The following is a 23,201-nucleotide window of genomic DNA, read 5'->3' on the forward strand; positions in this document are numbered from 1 at the left end:
AAGAGCTGTTTCTTGGGGGTCCCAGTGGGGAGCCAGGAAATCGAGAGCTTCTGGAGAGCAGGGCCTGTCTTGTGCCTTTCTTTGTAGCCCAGCACTTAGCACAGTGCCCAGCACATAGTAGGTACTTCATAACCACTTGGTAACTGATCATCCACACAGCCTCCTCCCCCTCTCCCTCGGCCCAGGATGGGGGAAAGGTTGCTCATGCGTGAGGCGGAAGGCTTTTCAAGGGTTGCCTCGGGTCCCAGAGCAATGAATGGTGGGAATTAGAAAGGGGCAGATTGAGGTCGAAAGATAGAAAATCTTCCAAAGATGATGGGTGCCCCAAAGTGGAACGAGCTGCCCAAGGAAAGAATGAGTGGTTTCCCCTCTTACTGGAGGCTTCAGGCAAAGTCTAGAGAACTTAGAGAAGATTCTTGCTTGGACCGGATGCCCTCTGAGGCCACTTCCACTTCTGAAATCCTGTGATTCTGGCCCCAGTTTCCTAAGGGTCCCTGACCTAAGTGAATGGCAGGAGATCCCATACGCTCTCTTCAGTCCTGCCCTTGAGAAGGGAAGTTGGCATCCCTCTGTCTGCCAGCCTTGTTCCAAACAGGTCCCATTGGGGAAGAATTGTAAAATGTCTCTAGCCAGAAGAGACCCTAAAGATCTAGAAAGTGCAACCCCATTCTGCAGATGAAAAAACTGGGCCCCTAAATCTGGCCTCAGACACGTGATGCTTAATAGCTGTGTGAGCCTGGGCAAGGCACTTAACCCCAATTGCCTCACTTAAAAAAAAAAAAAGTCTGCTCACTGCTGTCCTCATTGGCCAGTACCTCATGAGATGCTGTATGTGGATGGCTGAAGTCTCTTTACTCCATGTACCTGTGCTCTTCTCCCACAACCCAATGGCCAGGCCCTGGAGGACTTAACCCTTTCTTCCCCAGATCATTGGCACTGTGGGCACACCCTCCCATAATAGGGTTAGAGAAGACCTCCATCAAACAGATCCTTGAAAATCACGAAGCCCCTCTCCCCTCTTCTCCCCAACAAGGCCACGGTGAAATCCTCCCTGTGGCATCACCCAGAACCTACCTTCCTCTTCTTGGACCTGCCTTCGGCTTGCAGGGTCCGGGTACACCGTTCCACACATTCAGAGAAGCTCATGTTACTGTGGTCAGCGCTGTAGTCCAGGTCAGCCAGCCTGGCCAGGGAAAGGATATAGTTACAGGCTATCCTCAGGATGGCCAGTTTGGACAACTTTTGACCGTAAGAATAGCAGGGAACCTAGAAAGGACAACAGAAAACATTTAGGGCCAGGGCTGGTGACAGATGCATGGCTGAGAGATGCAGCTCAGGCAAAAGTGGTGAATTGCAGTAATCGAGGGGGGTCACGGGAAGATGGAGATGATGTCTTTCCATTGGTTACAACTTAGAATCACAGGGGGCAGCTGGGTGGATGAGTTGGATAAAGCACCAACCCTGGATTCAGGAGGACCTGAGTTCAAATCCAGCCTCAAACACTTGACACTTACTATCTGTGTGACCCTGGGCAAGTCATTTAACCCTCATTGCCCCACAAAAAACAAACAAACAACTTAGAGTCATAGATTTGGGATTAGCAGGTAGAGGTCATGTGGTCCTGCCATCTTATTTTGAGGAAACTGGATCCCAGGAAACATAAGTGACTTGTCTAACATCACACCTGGGGCAGAGCTGGGGATTTGAACCCAGACCATCCAATTCTAATCCATTGCCCTTTTCCATGAAGCCGGATAAAATTGAGCACAGTGGATGAAGAAAATGCAAGGCAGAGAAGGAAGCCAGAGGCTCTCCAGGTCTAGTGGGATGACACTGGATCATACCTTAATTTTCTCTGAGACCCCACTGTAAAAGTATACTGCTTGGGGGGCAGCTAGGTGGTGCAGTGGATAGAGCACCGGCCCTGGAGTCAGGAGTACCTGAGTTCAAATCCGGCCTCAGACACTTAACACTTACTAGCTGTGTGACCCTGGGCAAGTCACTTAACCCCAATTGCCTCACTAAAAAAAAAAAAAAAGTATACTGCTTGGCACATAGTAGGTGCTTAATAATTGCTTATTGACTGAATGACTAACTTCACAAATGAGATAACAAGTGTAAAGCAATCCTCGATAGCCTATATAAATGGTAGTTATTATCATCATTATCATCATTATTAAAAGAGAGGCCTAGTCATCTCTCACTCTAACACAATAAGGGGTTATGGGATAAGCAAGGTCGTCCTAGGCAAGAACAGTCAGGACTTTGAATTTTCCACACAAAATATTTCTTCCCTGAAGAGGCACACAGAAGAGTCTGAAGGTATACTACATATGAGAAATCCCTGGGGCCCTTTAAGGACTAACCCAGGACTCAGAGCACAGGAACTGGCCTGAGTCTAGCCTAGCTCCACAGAGATCCTGGCAAGTTAACAAGGGACATTTGTAATACAGCTAGGTCCCAATTAGTTCGAATAAGGAATCCCCTGAAGTGATTCAATGTATTCAACCTCACACCATTCAAACTTATAATTATGTAAAATAAGGTCACTGGTTCCAGCCCAATGGAAATATGCAGTATGAATCTGAATAATGCAGCCATTTCAGGGGATTTTTTTATTCCCATTAATCCCATTAATTAAGCTATACTAGAGAGTGCCATAGAGTAGCATTTGAACTCCACCCCTCAGTTTACTGGGAGTGGAAGTATGCTAGCTGAACATCAATTAGTCAGCTTGCTCTTTAATTTTAGAGTTTGCCACCACTGCTCTAGGCAATGATAGTTAACATTTATATAGTACTTACTATGTGTCAGACACTGTACTAAGAGCTTTTTATAAATATTATCTCATTTGATCCTCACAAAAACCACAGAAGGTAGATACTACCATTTTACATATGAGGAAATGGAGACAAACAGAAGTGAAGTGACTTACCCAGGGTCATACAGCTAGTGTCTAAGGCCAAATTTGAACTCAGGTCTTCCTGACTCCTCTTCATGAATTCAAATCCAGCCTCAGATAGTTACTAGCTGTGCAACCCTGGATGAGTCACTTAACCCTGTTTGCCTCAGTTTCATCACCTGCAAGATGAGCTACAGAAGGAAGTGGCAAATCACTCCAGTATCTTTGCCAAGAAAACCCCAAGTGGACTCAGAAAGAATTAACTACAACTGAAATGACTGAAAAAGAAGAAAAACAACAAAAGAGTAAGTGCTCAGATATTTGCTGAATGAATAGATGGATGGATGGATGAATGGATGAAGAGGGTTTCCTGTAATCAAATAGAATTTACAACAAAGTCAACCAGACACATAAAAGGATTAGCCATAATTGTTACTGTTATATGGTAATTCAGCATTAAAAAAAAGCAGGCCACATAAATGACCACAATCCCCATGATTTAGGAATGGAAAGTGTTGGAGATGGAAGGGAGTTTAGAGATTGTGAAGACTAACCCATTTATATATATCTATATATCTATATCTATCTCTATCTCTATCTCTCTATCTCTCTATCTATCTATTAAGTGAGGCAATTGGGGTTAAGTGACTTGCTGAAGGTTACACAGCTAGTAAGTGTCAAGTATCTGAGGCTGGATTTGAACTCAGGTCCTCCTGAATCCAGGGCTGGTGCTCTACCATTTATTTTACAAATGAGGAAACTGAGGCTCAGAGAACAATAAGACCAAAGTGGGCTTTTTCCCTATGTTTTCCACTTTTTAAATTACTCTGTGACTACAAACAATATTAACATGGGGAGTTTTCCCTGATAACATATACTATTTATTATCATCGTACCCACTGACTGACATATGAATTAAAAGCTCAATACCCCACCCAGTTCAAACTTCCCAAGAACTTCAGAACTGGGGGTCTCATCAAATCCCAGAATCCCAGAGTTGGAAAGAACCTCAAAGGTCCTTTAGTCCAACCCATAGACAAAAGGAATCCCCACTCACATACCCAGTAAGGAGTCACCCAGCTTTTGCTTGATGTCCTTTAAGGAGAAAAAAAAATGCCCACCTCTGAGGTCAATAGATTCTACCTTTAGAAGGCTCTAATCAGTAGAAATTCCATCCTGACATCAAGTCCAAATTGGTCTTTTTGCAAGTTTTCCCACTATTCCTGGTTCTGCCCTTTGGGGCCAAACATAGACTAATCCTTCCTCCGTGTTAGCCTTTCAGATACCTGAAGACAGTTATCATGCCTCTCCTGGGCTTATCTTCTCCAGGATAAACATGTCTGGTTCCCTCAACTGATGCTCCGGGGTTGCTCCCCACTGGACACTATCCAGCTAATCAATGTCCTTTTTAAACACTTCTGTAGGGAATGGACATAATACTCCAAATGAGGGCAAAGTACAATGTCAGTCTACCACTTTTTTGTTCCTGGAATCTAGGTCTCTTTTAATGCATCACCAAATTATATTAGCTTTTTTGGTGGCCACATGACCCTGCTGACTTTTTGAGCTTTCAGTCCACTAGAGGCCCCAGCTCTTTTTCAGAACAGTTGCTGTCTAACCATGCTTCTCCCATACTATACTTGGGAAGATGACTTTTTGAGCCCAAGGGTAAGATTTGACATTTACTGGTCCTGAATTTCACCTTAGGAGAATGCATTCCATGAAACAGTTCAATACTCTGTTGTCTCCCTCCCTGTCCCCATTCCCTATTCCCTGTCCTTTCCTCCTACCAATACTTCCCCATTTAAGGCTTCCTTGAGTGAAAGGGTTGAAAAGGCTGGAGAGAGAAGTTAAATTTTATACCCATTGCAATTATGCCTCAGTCTCACCCAACTGACTCACAAGTGTCCTACAAATATTTGAGAGAAAACTTCCAGGGAATATTAGTTTGTACTTTAAATATACTCATCTAGTGTGTATGTGTTGGGGAGGGGAAGATGATAAGAGAGAAAAAATACCTATGAAAAAGATGTGAGGTCCCTTGTCAAGGTCACAGGTGTCCAGACAGTTGTAGATTCCTGTAGTATAATTTAGGAAGGAGAATGCTGGGAAGACAGACTATTCTAATGAAGGGCTGAGATTGGCAAATGAGGAAAGGGTCTTTCAGAATACCCAAATGGTGTCTGAGTCAACCCCAGTGTCCCTGTGACATTCCTAGTTGAGTAATTCTTCTCTGCCCAAGTCAGCAGGGCCTGTTCCCTTTCACCCATGCTCAGAGTACTCTTTGATATAAAGAGTTTGGTACAGGAGGTTCCTAAAGGAAATCCAAACATTACTGGAGCAAATTCTCCTTTGGGACTGGCCTTTAGAGCTAGCTTACCAAGTACATACACACACACACTTCATAACTACACATAGTTTTGCTGGGTTTTTTTTTTACCTCAAATAAGCCATAGAATCATCACTTTTGAGCTGGAGGGGACCCTTAAATGCCATCAAGTCTAACCCTTCATTTTACAGATAAGGAAACTGAGGCCCAGAAATGTTATGCGAATTGCCCAAGATCATACACAGTCAGTGGGATCTGAATGCTGGCTGGTCTTCTAAGTGCAAATTCAACATGCTTTCCCACTATACCACACTGCCTCTTAGAGATTCCCAGAGTTCAAAGTATCATAAATTTGCAGTTGGAGTTGGAGGGGGCCTCATAGATTACCTAGTCCAACTGGCTCCTTTTACAGGGGAGGTGAAACTGTTTCCTCAGGAAGAAGACTTGCTCAAGGTCTCACTAACTAGTAAGCAGTAGAATGGGAATTCAAGCTCATAACTATTTATGCACTATCTCCCTCCAGTAGAATGGAAACATCTTGAGGGCAGAGACAACTGGCACTTTTATCTCTGAGTCCCCAGAACCTACCACAGTGCTTGCTGCCCTTTGGTAGGTGATTGATTACGATTCCTAAATTGAGTTAACATCAAGCACAGGAAGGGCCTTGAAGGCTCTAGGAGGCTGATTGCATTTGAGCCTCACAAGCCTCCTCTGAGAAGGTGGTGCTAGGATAATTCTCATCCCCATTGTAGAGATGAAAGAGCCAAAGCTCAGAGAGGTGAGCTTTGGTCCCCCATGCCAGGTCTCCCAGGCAGGAAATGTCACCGGTGGGAAGGGAGTGCAGGTCTTCCTGCCTCTGGGGCCAACACCTTATCTCCTTACACCACACAACCTCTTTGAAGGAGACCCCACCAGAAGTAAAAGGCAACTCCAGGACATTCCAAGGTCCCGCTACCCCCTCCCACCCAGGCCCATCCAAGAAAAGTTGGCAGAACAATGAGTTGAGGTTGTTCCCAGCAAGCATCCAGGGGAACACAGTGCTTCCCCCCTCCCTCCCTGCTCCAAACTCCTTTATCAACTCGGACAAATAAACAAGGCTTGCTGCACAGGAAAGGTATCAGGCCCTGGGGCTGGGGGTGAGTAGCCACAGTGCTTCAGTCCCCTGCTGTTTCCCCCGCCCCACTCCAAGTTCCCTAGGCCAGGTCAGGCCTCCGGGAGAGAAAGGCCTCAGGGAGTAGATGAAAAGCCTCTGGGTTCCTCAGGGCCCAGCCCTGTGTCCACACAGGCACAGACAAGAGGTGAGAACGGAGAGAAGCAGGAGGACAGCTCCCCAAGGCTGACTGGAAGGTGGTGATAGCAAGGGCAGTCAGCGTGAGATCTGGCCCTGCTTCATTGTTTTCTCTGGGAGGCTCGGCCCAAAGAATTTCCAGAAGGTTCATTTAAACACGCAGCTTTTTTTATTAGCCCTTGGCTCCGTGACAGCAATGTTCCCTGGGGCAAGACAAGTCAGATGCTCTGAGGCTGGGGGTCTGGGTTGGCTAGTGCCCAGTGGTGATGGTGGGGGGCAATAAGGGGGTCTGGTGCATCAGGTGATGGCCCAGGCTGGGCCAGCTGACTGCCCGAGGTGGAGAGGGGGCTAGGAATGCCCCGCCATGGGCCACATCAGGAAACTCCGGCTTGCCGTTTGCTCCCACGGCTTCTGCCTGGCTGTGGAAGAGCAGACTTTACAAGAGCATTGCTCCTATCTGAAAAATATCTGGTCCCTTTTATTCCCCCCTCCATCCTTCCACCCCACCCCCAGAGGCATCCAGTCTCTCAGGCTCTGGGGGGGGAGGATGAGGGAGATTCCTTTGGATGCCTGACCAGTTCTGAATCCTTGCTGGTCCCTCCCCCACCCAGCAGCTGTAGTACCGAGAAATACCTCCTGGAAAAGCAGTGACCTCAACAGGAGGGACAGACTGTCTGCCGGAGCCTGGCCAGCAGCATTCTGGGTAAAGGAAACCCAGCTGCTTGGGGAACTCATCCTTAATGGGGAGTGAAGGGCCCAGGAGTGGGCCAATTGATTGGACAAGCATGATTCCATTATTGTGAAGGAGCTGGGGGCACAATGGATAGTGCACTGGACTTGGAGTCAGGAAGACCTGGTTCCAAATCCTGCCTCAGACACTGTGAGACCCTGGCCAAGTCATATCACCTCTCTCAGCTTCAGTTTCCTCATCTGTAAAATGAAGATAATAACACAACCTGCCTCTCAGGGTTCTGAGGAAGGTCAAATGAAATACTATCTGTCGAATGCTTTGCCAATCACAAAGCCCTACAGAAATATGCTGTCACCATCATCATTATTAATCATGCACATTATACAAAAACCAACATAAACAGCCCTTGCCCTCAAGTTCTATGGAACAGCATGGCAGAGTGAAAAGAAGCCTGGGTTTGGGCAACTAGGTGGCGCAGTGGATAAAGCACCGGCCCTGAATTCAGGAGGACCTGAGTTCAAATCCGACCTCAGACACTTGACTAGCTGTGTGACCCTGGGCAAGTCACTTAACCCTCACTGCCCCACAAAAAAAAAAAGTAGCCTGAGTTTAAAGGCAAAACAATTGGCTTAACTCCCAATCCTTCTTCAGACTGCCTGTGTAACCCAGGGCAAGGGACTTGACCTTGGTCTCCTCATCTTTGCAATGAAGGTTTGGGACTAGAAAACAACTGGACAAGGTTCTTGGCTCTCTGGCTTCGGGGCTATCGCACATCTTTAGGCAAGTTGGCCTGTTGGTGCCTCAGTTTCCCCATAGGTAAGACTTTCTCATCTCAGATGAGATCTCCAAGGACCCTTCCTACTCTGACGGTCTGGCTTTGACCATCCCTAAATTGAGGAGTGGGCTAAAGAGGAGCCTGTCTGGCAGGCTGAGGAGCCTAGGATTATCTCCTAGTGGGGATCTGGGGTCTGGGATCAGGGGCTTCTCCCTGCATGATGAGCTGCATGTGGGTCTTTTCTGCCCATTTGGAAAATAACTGCTTGGTAACTATTTAAAACCTTGCTAAGTTTCCTTACTATTTGTGCGTCTATATGTCTGTGTCTGTGCATGCTTTAAGATCAGTCTTCTCTAGTGGAGAGATCAGTGGGCCAGGGACACTTAACCAACAAGCAATTATTAAGCATTTGTCATGTGCCAGACATCGTGTTAAGCACTGAGGATAAAAAAGAAGGCAGAACCACCATCCTGCCCTCAGGAAGCTCACGGGGTCTAATGGGGAAGACAACACGAACACATGACACATGACCCATGGGATACATCAAAGCCAATCTCTGAGGGAAGGCACCGGCAATGGGGAGGGGGCAGAGGAGGCCTGAGGAAAGGCCTCTTGAAGAACATAGGATCTGAACTGAGTCCTGAAGGCAGCCAGGAGGCTGAGGTGAGGAGGAAGAGCATCCCGGGCATGGGGCACAGCTCGAGGAAAGGCACAGGGTCTGTGAATTACAGTATGTATACAGGGGAACAAAGTGAGAAGGTGCCAGATTGTGATGATTACTTTAAATGTTGAAGAGGAGATTTTATATTTGATTCTGGAAGAACTAGGGCTACTGACACATGTTGGAATGGGCATGGCCTCATCTTTGCGTTAGGGGAATCCCTTGTCAGCTGAGTAAAGAATGGAATGGAGTGAGGTGGGGGGCGGGGAGGGCTGCTTAGGCAGGGAGACTGATTAGAGGCTATTGAATTGTCCAGGCAACAGGTGGTGAGTAGCTAAACTGGGGGATGGGATGGGGGGGGGGCTCTGTGAATGGACAGAAGGGGATGTGGGTGACAGATGTTGTGAAATCAGAAATAACAAGACTTGACTAGAGATTTGCTATGAGGGGGGAGAGAAAGTGAGGATTCCCAGATGTAACTGAGGTTACAAGCTTGGGTACCTGGGAGGAAGGGAGAGACTTCAAAAAGAATAGGAAAATTGGGGAGAAGAGAGGGCTTGAGGGAAAGAAAACCAGTTCAGTTTTGGACACATCAAGTGTGATATACCTATGGTACATCCAGTTGGAGATGGGAGGCTGGAGGTCAGTAGAGAGAAAAGGGTTGGATAGATAGATGATAGATAGATAGATAGATAGATAGATAGATAGATAGATAGATAGATAGATAGATAGATAGATAGATAGATAGATAGATAGATAGATAGATAGATAGATAGATAGATAGATGGATGGATGGATGGATGGAAGGATGGATGGGTAGGTGGATGGATGGATGGATAGATGATAGATAGATAGATAGATAGATAGATAGATAGATAGATAGATAGATAGATGGGTGGGTGGATAGATGATAGATAGATGGGTGGATGGATGGATAGATGATAGATAGATAGATAGATAGATAGATAGATAGATAGATAGATAGATAGATAGATAGATAGATATGGGAATCAGCTGCACAGAGATGATCACTGAACCTATGGGAGCTGATGAGGTCATCAAGTAAGAGAGTAGAGAGGAAGAAGAGGGTCCGGGCCATAGTGTGGAGAGACAGCCATATTTAGTGATCATGACATGTATGACAAACCAGCAAAGGACACTTCAGAGAAGTTATATAAATGGGATGGGAGCCTTGAGAGAAAGGTCACAAAAACTGAGAGAAGAATGTTGCAAGGAGAAGAGGCCGATGGGCAGAGTCAGACACTCCTGACCTCTGTATGAAAGTTGGATGTGGTTGGGTGATGCTCATCCATATTTCTTTCTCTGATCCCCCTTTATAACCAATGGTGGCCCTTTGTGAGATAGCTGGTCAGGATTCCGGGGCAGCCTGGAAGAAAGTTGCATGAAGAGGGAAAAGATCAAGGAAGAAAACTGTGGGGATAGAATCTACATGACCTCTGCCTGACTAGACTCCACCAGGGGCTACAAAGGAACCACAGATATAGGCCATTCCAGGGAGGAGGCCATAGGACTTATGGCAGAAGGATACATAAACATCTCCAAGTTCTACCCTCATGTTTTACAATCAACCAACCAAGAAGACGATGAGCAGAGGCAAAGTGACTTGTCTAAGATCACACAGGCTGGAAGTAGCAGAAACAGGATTAGAACTGAGGTTGTTGATTCCAAATCCAGTGTTCTCTCCAAGTACCTCACAAGTTATTGGGGGAGATAGAACAAACAGCTACATGCATCACTGGGACTGAAAAATATTTCTCAGGTAACAGAATGATAGGTGGGGGATGGAAGGGAGAAATAAGGGGACGTTTGAGGGGAAGGGGAAGAGGAGGGAAGGGAGAAGAGAAGAGAGGACAACGGAGGGGAAAGGAGAGAAGGCTCCCATCCCATGAGCCCCCTCCTTTCTTTATCACTTCTCAGTTCTTTAACTTGTCCCTCCTCCCTCTGGGTCCCCTTCCCTCCAACACACTCTTTCCCAGCACGGTCTGTAGCCCAAGCAGACACATGCATGGAATGGGTCCAGCTGGGCATACATGGTCTTAATCTGACAACCATGAAGGCTGTTGGCTGGGCAGCTGGGTTGGTAAGTGTGCACGGCTGTTCTTCCATCTGCCCCCTCTTCCCCACCCCACCCCCACCCTTTGCCCTGCCCCACTGGTGGTTTGACACTGTAGAGTCTGCATGGACAGAGGCTAGAAATGAGAGAGCTCATGTGTACATGTAAAAAACCCCCTCTTTCTCCTCTCTCTCTCTCTGTCTCTTTCTGTCTCTGTCTCTGTCTCTGTCTGTCTGTCTGTCTGTCTTTCTGTCTCTGTCTCTCTGTCTCACTATCTCACTGTCTCAGGTCTTGGAATGGACTTCAAAGACCACCTAATTCAACTTGTGCTAGAAAGAGGTTCTCCTCTGCCCCTGACAAGTGGTCATCCAACCTCCAAGCCTTGAATACCTCCAAGGACAGGGAACTCCCTCCCTCTTATGGCTCATTCCACTTACAAATGGCTCTAACTGTTAGGAAGGTAACTAGATGGTGGAGTGGACAAAGCTCTGGGCTTAGAATCAGGAAGACTCATCTTCCTGAGTTCAAATTTGACTTCAGACACTTCCTTGCTGTGTGAACCAGGAAAAAGTCACTTAACCCTGTTTGCCTCAGTTTTCTACTGTGTAAAATGAGCTGGGGAACAAAATGGCAAACCACTCCAGTATCTTAGTCAAGAGAACCCCAAATGGGGTCACAGAGAGGTGGACATGACTGAAAAACAATTGTTAGGAAGGCTTTCCCCCTAAATTTATACTTAAACCTGCCTTTCTTCAACTCACACCTGTTGCTCTGAGTTCTTTGTCTACTGGAGCTCAACAAATCTAACCCCCTCTTCTGCATAAGAGCCTTTCAATTAAATGAACATGTGGACCATGGTGACCACCCCCCAATCTTCCCTTCTCCTGGCTAACCATCCACAGATCCTTCGACCCAACCTCAAATGACATGGTACCAAGGCCCTTCAATCTGCTTCGCTCCTTTCCTTATCTCCAGCTAGCTTATCAATGTCCCAGAACTGTACACAATTCTCTAGGGCAGAGTACAGCAGTACTATTCTCCCCCTAGCTCTGCAAACTGTAGCTTTCTTAATTTGGCCTAATATCACCTTAGCTTCTGTGAATGCCACATCACACTGTTGGCTCATTTGAGGCTCTTATTACTGGAAAACCCCTAGACATTTTGAGGACAAACCAAGGTTGAGATCTGTCTCTTTGTGATTATACTTGAGAAGTTGATGATTTGAACCCATGTAAAAGTTTACATTTATCTCTATTAATGATCATTTTTAATTTTTAAGAGTTAACAGTTGTGATTAACAATAATATTAATAATAGTTATCATTAATGATGGCAATGATCAATAATGATAAATTGATAGTACTACTCTGAGGCAATATAATTTTCTTAATAGTAGGGGCTCCGGGGGGAAGCTAAGTGGCACAGTAGATAAAGCACTGTCCTTGGATTCAGGAGGACCTGAGTTCAAATCCAACCTCAGACACTTGACACTTACTAGCTGTATGACCTTAGGCAAGTCACTTAACCCTCATTTCCCTGAAAAAAAAATAGTAGGGGCTCTGGACAAGGAGATACTTGGAAAAAGGAAGAGAGCTCTCATGGCTTTTTAAATTACAATTTGTAATTTAATTCTATAAACATGTTTGAGCAGCTATTTTGTACAAAGCCCTGTTGGTCCCAAGCGAGAAACAGGTAAAAAGAATTGCAACTCCTGTCCTCAAGAGGCTTGTCCCTCCAATCCTATTGGAGAACAGGATAAGACATGAACACAAATAAAGCTAACATAAGGTTGGAAAGTATTTAGCAGAATGGGCTGACTTGGAAGGTAGTGAGTTTCCTGTCATTGGATGACTTCAAGCAAAGACATAACAACCACTTGCCTGGGATATCTTAAAGGGGGATCTTTTGCAAGTCCAAATTGGATTGGAGAAGATGATCTTGGAGATTCTTTCCAATTCTGAGATTCAGCAATTCTCTAAGGCAGGAGTTCATAACCAGGGTTCCCAGAGGTGTTTTCTTTCTTTTGAAGATAACTATATTTCAATATCACTAGTTTCCTTTGTAATCCTATGTATTTCATGCATTAAAAACACTATTCTCAGAGGGGGTCCATTGGCTTCCTTAGATAACGGGGTCCAGGATACAAAAAAAGGTTGTGTGCACGCGCGCGCGCGCGCACACACACACACACACACCCCATGAGGGTATAGGAGAGGCCATACAGCCTGGTTTAAAGACACATTCAAGGATGGAGGCCCTGTTGCTCAGAGACTTTCCTTATTCTCATCTCTCAATTTGACTGCACAAAGAGCCAGACTCAGGTTGTCTTGGGCTTGGGGCTAGAAGTCACCCATGGGTTCCAAGTTAACATCCAACTTCTCACCCTCCTGGGGAGGGGGGAGGGCGGGAGATCCCTTGGATCTTTAAGGGGGGCTAGTGACAAATGGGTGTGAATTGAGAAATGATCCTTGCCCTACGAAAACACACCAGAGCAAGGGTGGTTGGTCGTCACAGAACCACAGAGATGGAGAGGGCCTTCAATGGTATCTAGTCCAACCCAGACTGGAGCAAGAATTGCCTACAACATCTCAGGCCAATAATCATCCAGCCAGGGGGGACGCCCTACCTCTACATAGCAGCTGATTCCACTTTGGGACAACTCTTCTTATTAGGATCAAAATGTAAGGGTGAGGGACAGCTAGGTGGCGCAGTAGATAGAGCACCGGCCCTGGATTCAGGAGGACCTGAGTTCAAATCCGTCCTCAGACACTTAACACTTACTAGCTGTGTGACCCTGGGCAAGTCACTTAACCCCAATTGCCTCACCCCCCAAAAAAATGTAAGGGTGAGAGCTTTGAAATATATGAGGGAGGGGACAGCTAGGTGGTGCAGTGGATAAAGCACTGGCCCTGGATTCAGGAGGACCTGAGTTCAAATCTGACCTCAAACACTAGACACTTACTAGCTGTGTGACCCTGGGCAAGTCACTTAACCCCCATTGCCCCACAAAAAAAAAAAACAACAAAACAAAACCCAAGCATTTATCAAGTACCCACTATGTGTTAGACAATGTCCCTGGGCCTCAGTTTCTACATCTGTACAATGAACAGTTTGGGTCCAAAGACCTCCAAGGTTCCATTCAGCCCTAAAGCCATGGTCCCATGAGTGGAAGGGGGAGCTGTTCTCAGATAACTGTGGCTGAGACAGGAAGAAGGGAACCAAAAGACTTAGGAAAGCCAGGCTAGGAAAGGAAGCTGGTTGATGTCACAGAACCCTGGATCTGAACTTAGCCTCAAATTGGAACCCCCACTAGTCACTTCCCCTCTCTTGGCCTCAGTTTCCTCATCTGTAAAATGAGGGGGTTGGCCTTCTAAGCTCCCTTTAGCTCTAAATTCTCTGATCTTGTGATCAGTCCAAGTGCAGGGGCTGGGGAATGGCCACCATCGTCACCAGCCATGAGCGCCAGAAGCCAGGGTATCCTGGAAGCCTAATCCAGGGCAGGGGAGGGACCAAAGAGAAGGAGAGCCCAGGTCAAGGGGTCCAAAGGGCATTTCTTTCCAGCCACTTAGTGTCCTTGGCTTGCTAGGCCTTCAGAGTGGAGGGAAAACTCCTAGTGATGAAGGGATGGCCACATGATGACAAGGAAGAAAAGACTAGAGCTGGCCACTGTGTGTGTGTGTGTGTGTGTGTCCCTCAGGTCATCTGGGTAGGAACCACAAACCCAACTGGACTCCAACACAAAGCATGTGTAGAAGAGGGTTGGGATCACGGAGAAAGTCTGAGGTTGGCAGTCAGGGTACCTGAAGACTCTGAGTCAAGAAAACGTGGGGTCAGACTCTGCCTCCAACACTCCCTAGCTGTGTGACCCCAGGTTTTACAGTGCCCTAACTTCTCTGCCACACGGACACAGGAATACAGCTACCTCCTTCATGGTTGTGATCTCCAACGCGATGGTATATATGTGTGTGTATGCATATGTGTATATATGGATATGTGTATATTGTGCATGTGTGTGTTCACGTGTGTATGTGTGCCTGTACATGTGTGTATGTGTGTGCATGTGTATATATAATATATATATATATATATCTTTGTAACCTTTGTATTTGTAACTCTTAAGGTCCTGTAAGAATATTAGTTATCATCATCACCTCATTATTATTAGTCTTGGCTTTTCCACTGATTCACTCACTGTATGACTATGGGTGTGCATTTTGGGGGCACTTCTCTCTGGGATTCAGGCTCCTTCCTCATCTTTAAAACAGAGATCTGACGGGTAGCCTGGTGCTTTGGAAAGCGTGCTGGCTTTGTAGGCTGAAGACCTAAATTGTAATCCCAATTCCATCACTTCCTGTTTAACCTTAGCCTAGGAAAATCACTGACCTCCCTTTCCTTATCTGTAAAATGTGGACAATCCCAAAGACCTGGCCAACTGTAACATCGTATGATGCTCTGGCTCCCACCGCGCCTCCTCTTGGCTGGGAGGACTTGGGGATCCCCTTCAGGTTGGAAAAAATAGAACTTTTCCTTTACTAAAGCCTGAATGTGGATGGGAGGATAGAGTGGGAAGGGGATGAGAGGTGCTCTGCTCCTTTGCAGAGAAAGAAACCCTGAGCCTGCCAATTTCATTTCCAAACATGGATTGTTAGTACATCCCCTAGGTCTGGAGGAAGCCTGATGAAGCTGTTAATGTTGGGGGTGTGGAAAGAGCACGGGCCAGGATTCTAAAGACCTGGGTTCCAAACCTAGCTCCACTGCTGAATTAACTCACGACCTTGAACAACCCGCTTTGTTTCCTGAGGCTCAATTTTTCCATTCAGTAAAATGGACTTAATTCTCCTTGCTTTGAATGACCTCACAGACACAGTGGAAGGAATAAATGGGATGGAAAGAGCTTTTAAAAGATTTAAATCAGTCACCATGTTCTGTGGACTCTACCTCTGAAACCTCTTTCCTATCTATCCCTTCTGTTTATAATATATGATATTATATATGTGTGTATGTATGATATATATGTGTATATATTTCACATAATATTAATTCCTCCAATAATAATGGAATAGAATAGAAGCTTCTTAAGGGCAAGGACTATTTAATTTTTGTCACTGTGTCCTCTGTGGCTAGCATAGTTCCTGGCATATAGTAGGTGCTTAATAAATGCTGGTTGGATTGAAGTTAATAAAATTATTACTAATAATAATAACTGTCATTTGTATAAACAGCTTTAAGGTTTGCCAAGCCCAGGCAACAGCCCCTTGACAAGAACTCTCCCTAGCCCCACAGACTCTAGTCTCTCCCCTTTCCTATCTATCTTACTTGGGAAGCTGTCAGGTTCATGTTTCTGGCACACAGATCTGATTGCATCACTCCACTGCTAATAAATATATGTACATATGCACACATGGATGTATGTATGCATATATATATATAATATATAGAGATTATATAATATATAGATAATACACATATATGTGTGTGTGTAATTTAACCTATTGCCTCCTGAAGAAGAAGCCCAGGTTCTTCTGTCTACATTCCAGGTAAGTGGAGCTGGTCTCTGTCTCCTCTCACTGCTACCCCTCACGTACCACCTTTTCTCGCCTTCATGTCTTTGCACATGCTGTTCCCTGGAACAAGGAACTAGAGGCATGATGGATAGAGTACTGGGCCTGGAGTCAGGAAGACCTGAGTTCAAACTGGGCCTCAGACGCTTACTAGCTGTGTTTCCCTGGGAAAGTTACTTAACCTATTTGCCGCAGTTCCTTCAACCGTTAAATGGGGATGACGAGAGAGTTGCTACAAGGATCAAGGGAGATAATACTTGCAAAGGGCACATAGTAGGTGCTGTATAAAGCCTATTCCCTTAATCTAGGATACATCCCTATGTCTCCAGCTGCTGAAATCCCACTCTGTCTTTGAGACCCCACTGAGCTTCCACCTCATCTAGGAAGCCTGTCCCTGATTCCCTCCCCCTCTCTTACCCATTTGTTCCATTCTGCCATGTATTATATTCATGTATGCGCCTTAGTCAAGGGAAGGCAAAGGAACTTGACCTGAGATCTCATTGGGATAGTGAACCCCATTTCCCAATGCAGCTCTGTACCTCCTGGTCTTAGAGCCGTGCCTAGCATAGGGGTGTCTAACACGTGGCTAGCCAGTGGCACAGCCGCCAGTAAACTCTCCCAAATTAAAATGGAAGGGGGAAATATTTAGCAAAGTAAAATGATAAAATTGTAGGACATAGATAATGTTAGTATGTGGTTTTCTAAGTCAATATGCACACAAGGAGCCTTCTGTATGGTGGTTTAGTAGCCTCCATTTCTATTTGAGTTTGACCCTACTGGCCTGGCACACAAAGAAGTTGTTACTTTCTCAGGGCTGCACAATCAATATGTGTCAAAGGCAGAATTCAAATATAAATCAGCTAGGTTTCCTCTATCTCCTTCCTCTCTGAGGGCAGTGGACCCTGTTTTATTTATTCCTAGCACCTATCTCAGTGCATTGAACATACTAGGTTTTGTATAAGTGTTAGTTGAATTGAGTTAAAAGCATTTTATACAATATCAAAAAATGCACCTCTTGCTTCCTTTCAGAAGCGGAGGGGCTGTGGGTGTGGAACACTACATATGCAGTCAAATCCAGATGATGTGTTGGCTATTTTCACTGACCTGATTTTTAAAGTCGTTCCAAAGGATGGCACACTGGGTAGGGGCGGGATATATTCAGAATTGGACGAGATGTCAAAAATAAGAGGCATCAATAAAAATAAGACAAAATGTTTCCAAAGCAAAGGATTTCATGCAGACAAAGTAGCGATATAAGTGCCGGCTATAGTCCAAACCCGTGAGGGTTCATTCCCATCAGCCTGGCAGCAGACTGCAGGATCCCCTCTCCACGGAGCCACAGACGGAAAGGCCATTCTGCCCCACGGCAGAACAGTGCCAAAGAGAACACTGCCTGATGGCTGGCATAGTCATCACAGGGGAGCTGCTCAGCAGTGATCTTACCCTGGCTCACCTTCCCCAGGAAGAAAAAGTTATTTTCTAAATATGGTCCCATGTCTTGTTTTTTTAACACCCCCCCCCACTGCCCCTACCCTTAAAATGATAATTTAGCTCCAAAATATAGTCATCCCAGGACCTTTCTACTCAAGGAGTCTTTATTGATCCAGGAGATCCCAGGGGCTTGAGCTGGAAGGGGGCTGAGAGGTCCCTTCTTCCACAGACAGGAAAACTGAGGCTGAGAGGTGAAGAGGCTTGCTTACTGAAAACATGCAGCCACTCAATACCAGAGGGGGAAAAAAGAACCCAGGTTTCCTAGCTCTCCTACAGTATGATGCCTTGAAGGTACCTCTTACCCCACCCTCCCAGCTTTACCCTCCCATCAGGGCAGAAAGCAAAGTGTGAAAAAGAGGAAGAGTATCAGCGGAACGTTAGCCACTAGGTGGATCAGTGGATAGTGTTGGACCTACAGACAGGATAGACCTGAGTTCAAATCCTACCTCAGACACTTGCTAGCCATGTGACCCTGGGAAAGTCAATCAATTGCTGTCTGCCTCAGTTTTCTCATCTGTAAAATGAGATGAGCACTTAACTCACAGGGTTGTTGTGGGGATCAGCCAAGGTAACATTTGTAAGGCGCTTTGCAAAGCCTAAAGTGCTATATAAATGCTAGCTAACTAATTATCAGGGATCTTATTGATGCACAGCAAGGGAGTAGTTAGGAAATGCCTGTTTAAAATAGACAAAGTAGCTGTCTATTTGGGAGCAGGGCCACCTAGAGTCAGAGCATGGATTAGTAATACTAATGATAATAGTAATGATGGCCTCAAGGGCAGAGCCACTATTAAGTTGGTAGTAGGGAACCACTCACTAGTGAAGGATGGAAGAGAGCCCAAGTAACCCCTGCACCTCAGCTGGAAACTGCTCTGGGCTCACCCTACTTGCCTGGCGGTGTGTGAAAAGGGCAGGGGACGGTGTCTCTGGTAGGTTCTTCCCTGACTTCTTCCTGAATCCTGAGTATCCCAAAGAATACTGTCATTCAAGATAGTAAGTGGCCCAGATGTAGCCAGTGGTAGCCAAGATGTCTCTGGATAGAGGAGAGTCCCTTCAGAGAGCCTGGGGGAAGAGAGGAAGTTGGAGACTTTGATGATTTCTTGGCCCTGCCATGGGGGGGGGGGGTGGAGAAGGAGAAGGAGAAGGAGGATTGCTTTGAATAGTCCTTCCCCAGTAGACTCACTCTAATCCAGCAATATTTCCATAAGCAGACAAGAGCATGTACTTTTTTCTACAATTTGTGTGGGGGGCAGCAATGGGGGTTAAGTGACTTTCCCGGGGTCACACAGCTAGTGTTAAGTGTTACTCAGGTCCTCCTGACTCCAGGGCTGGTGCTTTATCACTGTACCACCTAGCTGCCCCCAAGAGCATGTACTTTTCAAGCAAGTAAAGAGCCATTTTCCCTCCTTCTCCAGATGCCCTAGCTCCTCATTGCTCGGCTTCTTCCTAACCCTCTAGTTCCAACACCAACCAGTCCACGCTCCCCAGCTTGGAGCTGAGGGGTCTGTGTCCATTCAGACCCCGAGAGAGGATCTAGACTCCTTCTACTCCTCCCCCACCTCCTCCACCTCCAACCCAAGGGAGCCCTTTTGAAGACAGGAATTTTCAGCTGCCAGGAAAGTGAAATATGAGGTCTAAAGTCAGAAGGCACCAAACTGCCCAGTCATGGGAATCTGTCTTTCTCTCCAGCTGCAAAGCAATTCACTAGACAATGGCAGCCCTTAGCCCCAGGAGTTATGACTCATCGGCATTGCCATTACCGTCAACATCCACATCATTCATTCATGCAGCACAGATTTATAAAGCACCTACTATGTGCCCAGAGACTGAAATAAGAGCTAGAGAGCCAGAGACAAAAATCAAAGCCCCTGTCCTCAAGAAACTTACATTCTGTTTGGGGGAAGGAGGAAGAACATGTCTATGTACAATCAAAAATTAAATTCGGAATAATGTGGGAGTGGGGGAACAGTAGCAAGTAAAGGGGACTCAGGAAGGCACTTCTGTAGGAGTTGTTGCTTGATCAGAACCCCGAAGGGAGCTAAGAGGCAGGAACTCCAGGCAAATCACCATCACCACCACCATCAAAGCTTGCAAGCCCTTCCTCCAACTTGCGGGGGCAAAGGTCACTTCTCATCCCCGGCCCTCTTTCTTCCCATCCCCATCCCCATCTCTAGGCAGATAAGCAGGCACCTCTTCACAAGGGAAGACTAAGCCCAGGGATGGTGGGAGGGAAGGGTCGGAACTCTGACAGGCTGTTTACGAGATGGTGGGGAACTCTAGGGGGAGAGGAAGCGTAGCTTCCCCCCAGTGGGGTGGGGGGGGACAGATAGTAAGTAAAAACCACTCCTCCCCCACTCCAAGAAGCCTCTAAGCAGTCTGGGCGCGCTTGGGGGCTGGGGCGGGGGGGTGGTGGCTACGGGAGGCAGAGCATTGAGTCCTAGCATCTAGCTAGAACGGGACGGTATCTCAGGGGCCATGGAGTTCAACCCTCGCATTTGGCAGAAGAGGGAAACTGAGGCTCGGAGAAATCGAATGAGATAACGGTTTTTGTGAACCTAAAATCGCGAAGTAAATGATAGCTGTCGTTAGATAATTTTTCTAAGGACACGCAAGCAGTAAGCATCAGAGAGGCAGGATGGGAACCCAGGTCGATCCACTCCTCACCTTCGTGGTGACACTCTCTCAAGGACCATGTTTCCTCCCGGGACTAGCCGTCTCCCTATCCCCACCTCCCAAACTCATGCCCCAGAAGGGAGCTGGAGGCTGTGAGGGGCAGAGGAGCAAGGTCCCCAGTCCCGCCGCCCCCAGCCCCCAGCCTCCGCGGGGATGCGGCTACCAAGCAGGGGGTGAGCTGAGCGTGTGCGCGAAGATGTGAGCGAGCATGCCGTACCTGCTTCCTCAGCGCCTCGAAGGCGGCACTGATGGTATGCACCCGGGTCCTCTCCCGAGCGTTCGCCAGCAGCCTCCTAGTCTGCTGGATGGCTTTGATCTCCGAAGAGACGCCGGCAGTTTCGCCCAGTCGTTTCCGAGGCGAAGACGCTGAAGACTCGGGATTGTTATTGTAAATTACGTGTGAAATGGACGAGAAGGAACTTCCCGCTGGACGCTGCGGCTGGGGCTGCGGCTGGGGCGCTGGGGGCGGCGGGGGTTGCGGCGCGGGCTGGCGAGGGGGCGGAGGGCACAGCACGATCCGGGAACGCACGCTCTGGTCCCCGAAAGTCTGCGGAGCCTCTCGCCCGTCCCGGCTACCGGCCGGAGCCGCCAGGCCCGGGGGCAGCGGCGGGGGCGATGGGGGCAGACCTCGGCCAGGCCCCGGGGGGAAGCAGCGTTTCCGCATGTCCAAGACCTCGCCGCCCCGGGCCCCCCCGCCGCAGCCTCGGCCACTACGGTCCCCCGGTAGCAACAGCAGCTCCGGGCTCTCCTCGGGCGGAGCAGCCGCCACCGCCGCTCCCTTGGCCGGGATCAGCCGCTCGGTGCGCTCCCTTAGTCCATTGGCCGCGGGCTCCGGTACTTTCAAGTCCGCCCTGAAACTTTTGTAGCCGTTCACGCGCCTTGGCCCCTCCAGGGTCTTCCTCTTGAGCCTTTTGGGGCAGCTCACCTCCTTGATGCATAGGCTCGGCCACGGCCCCCCCTCCAGGGTCGGGAGGCTTTTCATGTTAGGCTCCTGCCAGGGACAAGGTGAGGGCCGGAGGAGGGGGGAGCGGGACCCCGTGCGGGGATAGGGGGACGTCTCTCCCGCGCTGTCCCCCCGGATCTACGGCTCTCTCTCTCTCTCTCTCTCTCTCTCTCTCTCTCTCTCTCTCTCTCTCTCTCTCTCTCTCTCTCTCTCTCTCTCTTACCTTCTCCTCTTTCCCGCTCTCTTTCCCCCTGACTTTTCGCCTCCCTTCTTCACTTTCTCTTTTTCCTCTGTCTCTTCTTTCTGTCCCTCTCTGCGAGTCTCTCTGTCTCTTGCGCGCTCTCCTCTCTCTCTCTCTCTCTCTCTCTCTCTCTCTCTCTCTCTCTCTCTCTCTCTCTCTCTCTCTCTCTCTCTCTCTCTCTCTCTCTCTCTCTCTCCCCCTCCCTCCCTCCCTCCTTCCCTCTCCCTCTCTCGCTCTCAGTCTCTCAGTCTCTGCCTCCCTCCCTCCCACTCTCTCTCTCCCCGGAGCAGCTGCACCGCCGGGGCTCCTCAGGAGCGATGTGAGGCTGTCTCTCCCTGGAGCGCTCACGGTGTCATCTGAAGTCGCTGCCGCATTGCCAGCATTTTTGGAGAATGCACGCTGAGATCCATCTGTGTTTGTTTAGCCTCAGTTTACACAGAAGCCCTGTTAGTGAGATCAGTCAGCAGGCCGCCTGTTAGGGGAGACTGCTCCCACAGCCAGGAGACTTTCCAGCCTCCAGCCGTCCAGATGAGCTCCTTTAAAGAAACAGGAAGCATTTTTCAAAACAGCTGTGCTGCCAATCTCCTTTGTCCTCTCTCTCTCTCTCTCTCTCTCTCTCTCTCTCTCTCTCTCTCTCTCTCTCTCTCTCTCTCTCTCTCTCTCCCTCCCTCCCTCCCTCTCTCTTTCCTCTCTCCCACTCTCTCTGCTCACATACTCTTAGACACTTATTGCCCCCCAAAAAGTTTGTGATTTTTATGTGCCTTTTATTGCTTAGAGTTTTCCATGTCCTTTCAGAATACTCATCACCTGCATATGGTTTATTGACATTTCTCTCCCTTCTGTGTCTCAAGGCTATGATTTTAGAGGGAGCGGTAGGAGGGAGGAGAAAACACTGCCTTGTTTTGGCTGTCAGACATAGCCTTGCCTTTTCTGGACCAGTATCATCCTGAGTGAAGCAAAGACAGAAAGTTGCAGAAATCAGAAGGAAGAGATGGGACCTGGGAGGAACTCTAGGGATCTTCTCCGTTTTCCTGAAGTGTGAGGTGACTTCCCCATGGCCACACAGGTCATAGTAGTCAGTGGCAAAACTAGAATTCAGAGCCAGGTCTTCCAAGCCAGCCCAGCACTCTTTCCTACATGCAAGGTTACTTTAGAGGCAGCTGGGAATTGTGGAGAAAGCACTGGGTTTGTAGTCAGGGGAATCTGGCTTCAAACACCCCTCTGTCACTACTGATATGACCTTGAACAAGTCACTTAATGGCCACTTTTCAGAGCCCTGGGTTGAATCTCAGAGACAGTCCTATAATCTAAAATAAAAAAGATGGACTGGGTGGTCTCTAAAGTCACTTTCCACTCCAAATATATGGTCCCGCAACTTGTTCAGCCGTGTCCCACTTTTTGTGACCCCATTTGGAGTTTTCTTGCCAATAATACCTGAGTAATTAGCCATTTCCTTCTCCAGCTCATTTTACAGATGAGGAAACTGAGGCAAACAGAGTTGAATTACTTGCCCAGAGTCACACAGCTACTAAGTGTCTGAAGCCAGATTTGAACTCAGGAAGATGAGTCTTCC

The 23,201-nt window shown here is 47.5% G+C and overlaps 1 protein-coding gene across 3 annotated transcripts in view; it reads right to left on the reverse strand.

The window, feature by feature from the left end:
* Positions 1 to 21,574, reverse strand: part of ATOH8 (atonal bHLH transcription factor 8) — a 42,859-nt gene extending 21,285 nt beyond the window's left edge. Inside the window, exons 1-2 of one of the 3 annotated variants that reach the window (XM_043981311.1) lie at positions 20,662 to 21,574; positions 1,075 to 1,266 (exon numbers count right to left, since the gene is read on the reverse strand). In XM_043981311.1, the coding sequence (XP_043837246.1) occupies positions 1,075 to 1,266; positions 20,662 to 21,426 (957 nt within the window). In that variant the 5' untranslated portion in view covers positions 21,427 to 21,574. Of the gene's footprint in view, positions 1 to 1,059; positions 1,267 to 20,661 lie in introns of those variants that run through there. The other 2 variants (XM_043981310.1, XM_043981312.1) reach the window with 2 other exon arrangements.
* Between the last annotated feature and the right edge of the window lie 1,627 nt (positions 21,575 to 23,201).

The sequence above is a fragment of the Dromiciops gliroides genome, chromosome 2, assembly GCF_019393635.1.
Source record: "Dromiciops gliroides isolate mDroGli1 chromosome 2, mDroGli1.pri, whole genome shotgun sequence".
Lineage (NCBI taxonomy): Eukaryota > Metazoa > Chordata > Mammalia > Microbiotheria > Microbiotheriidae > Dromiciops > Dromiciops gliroides.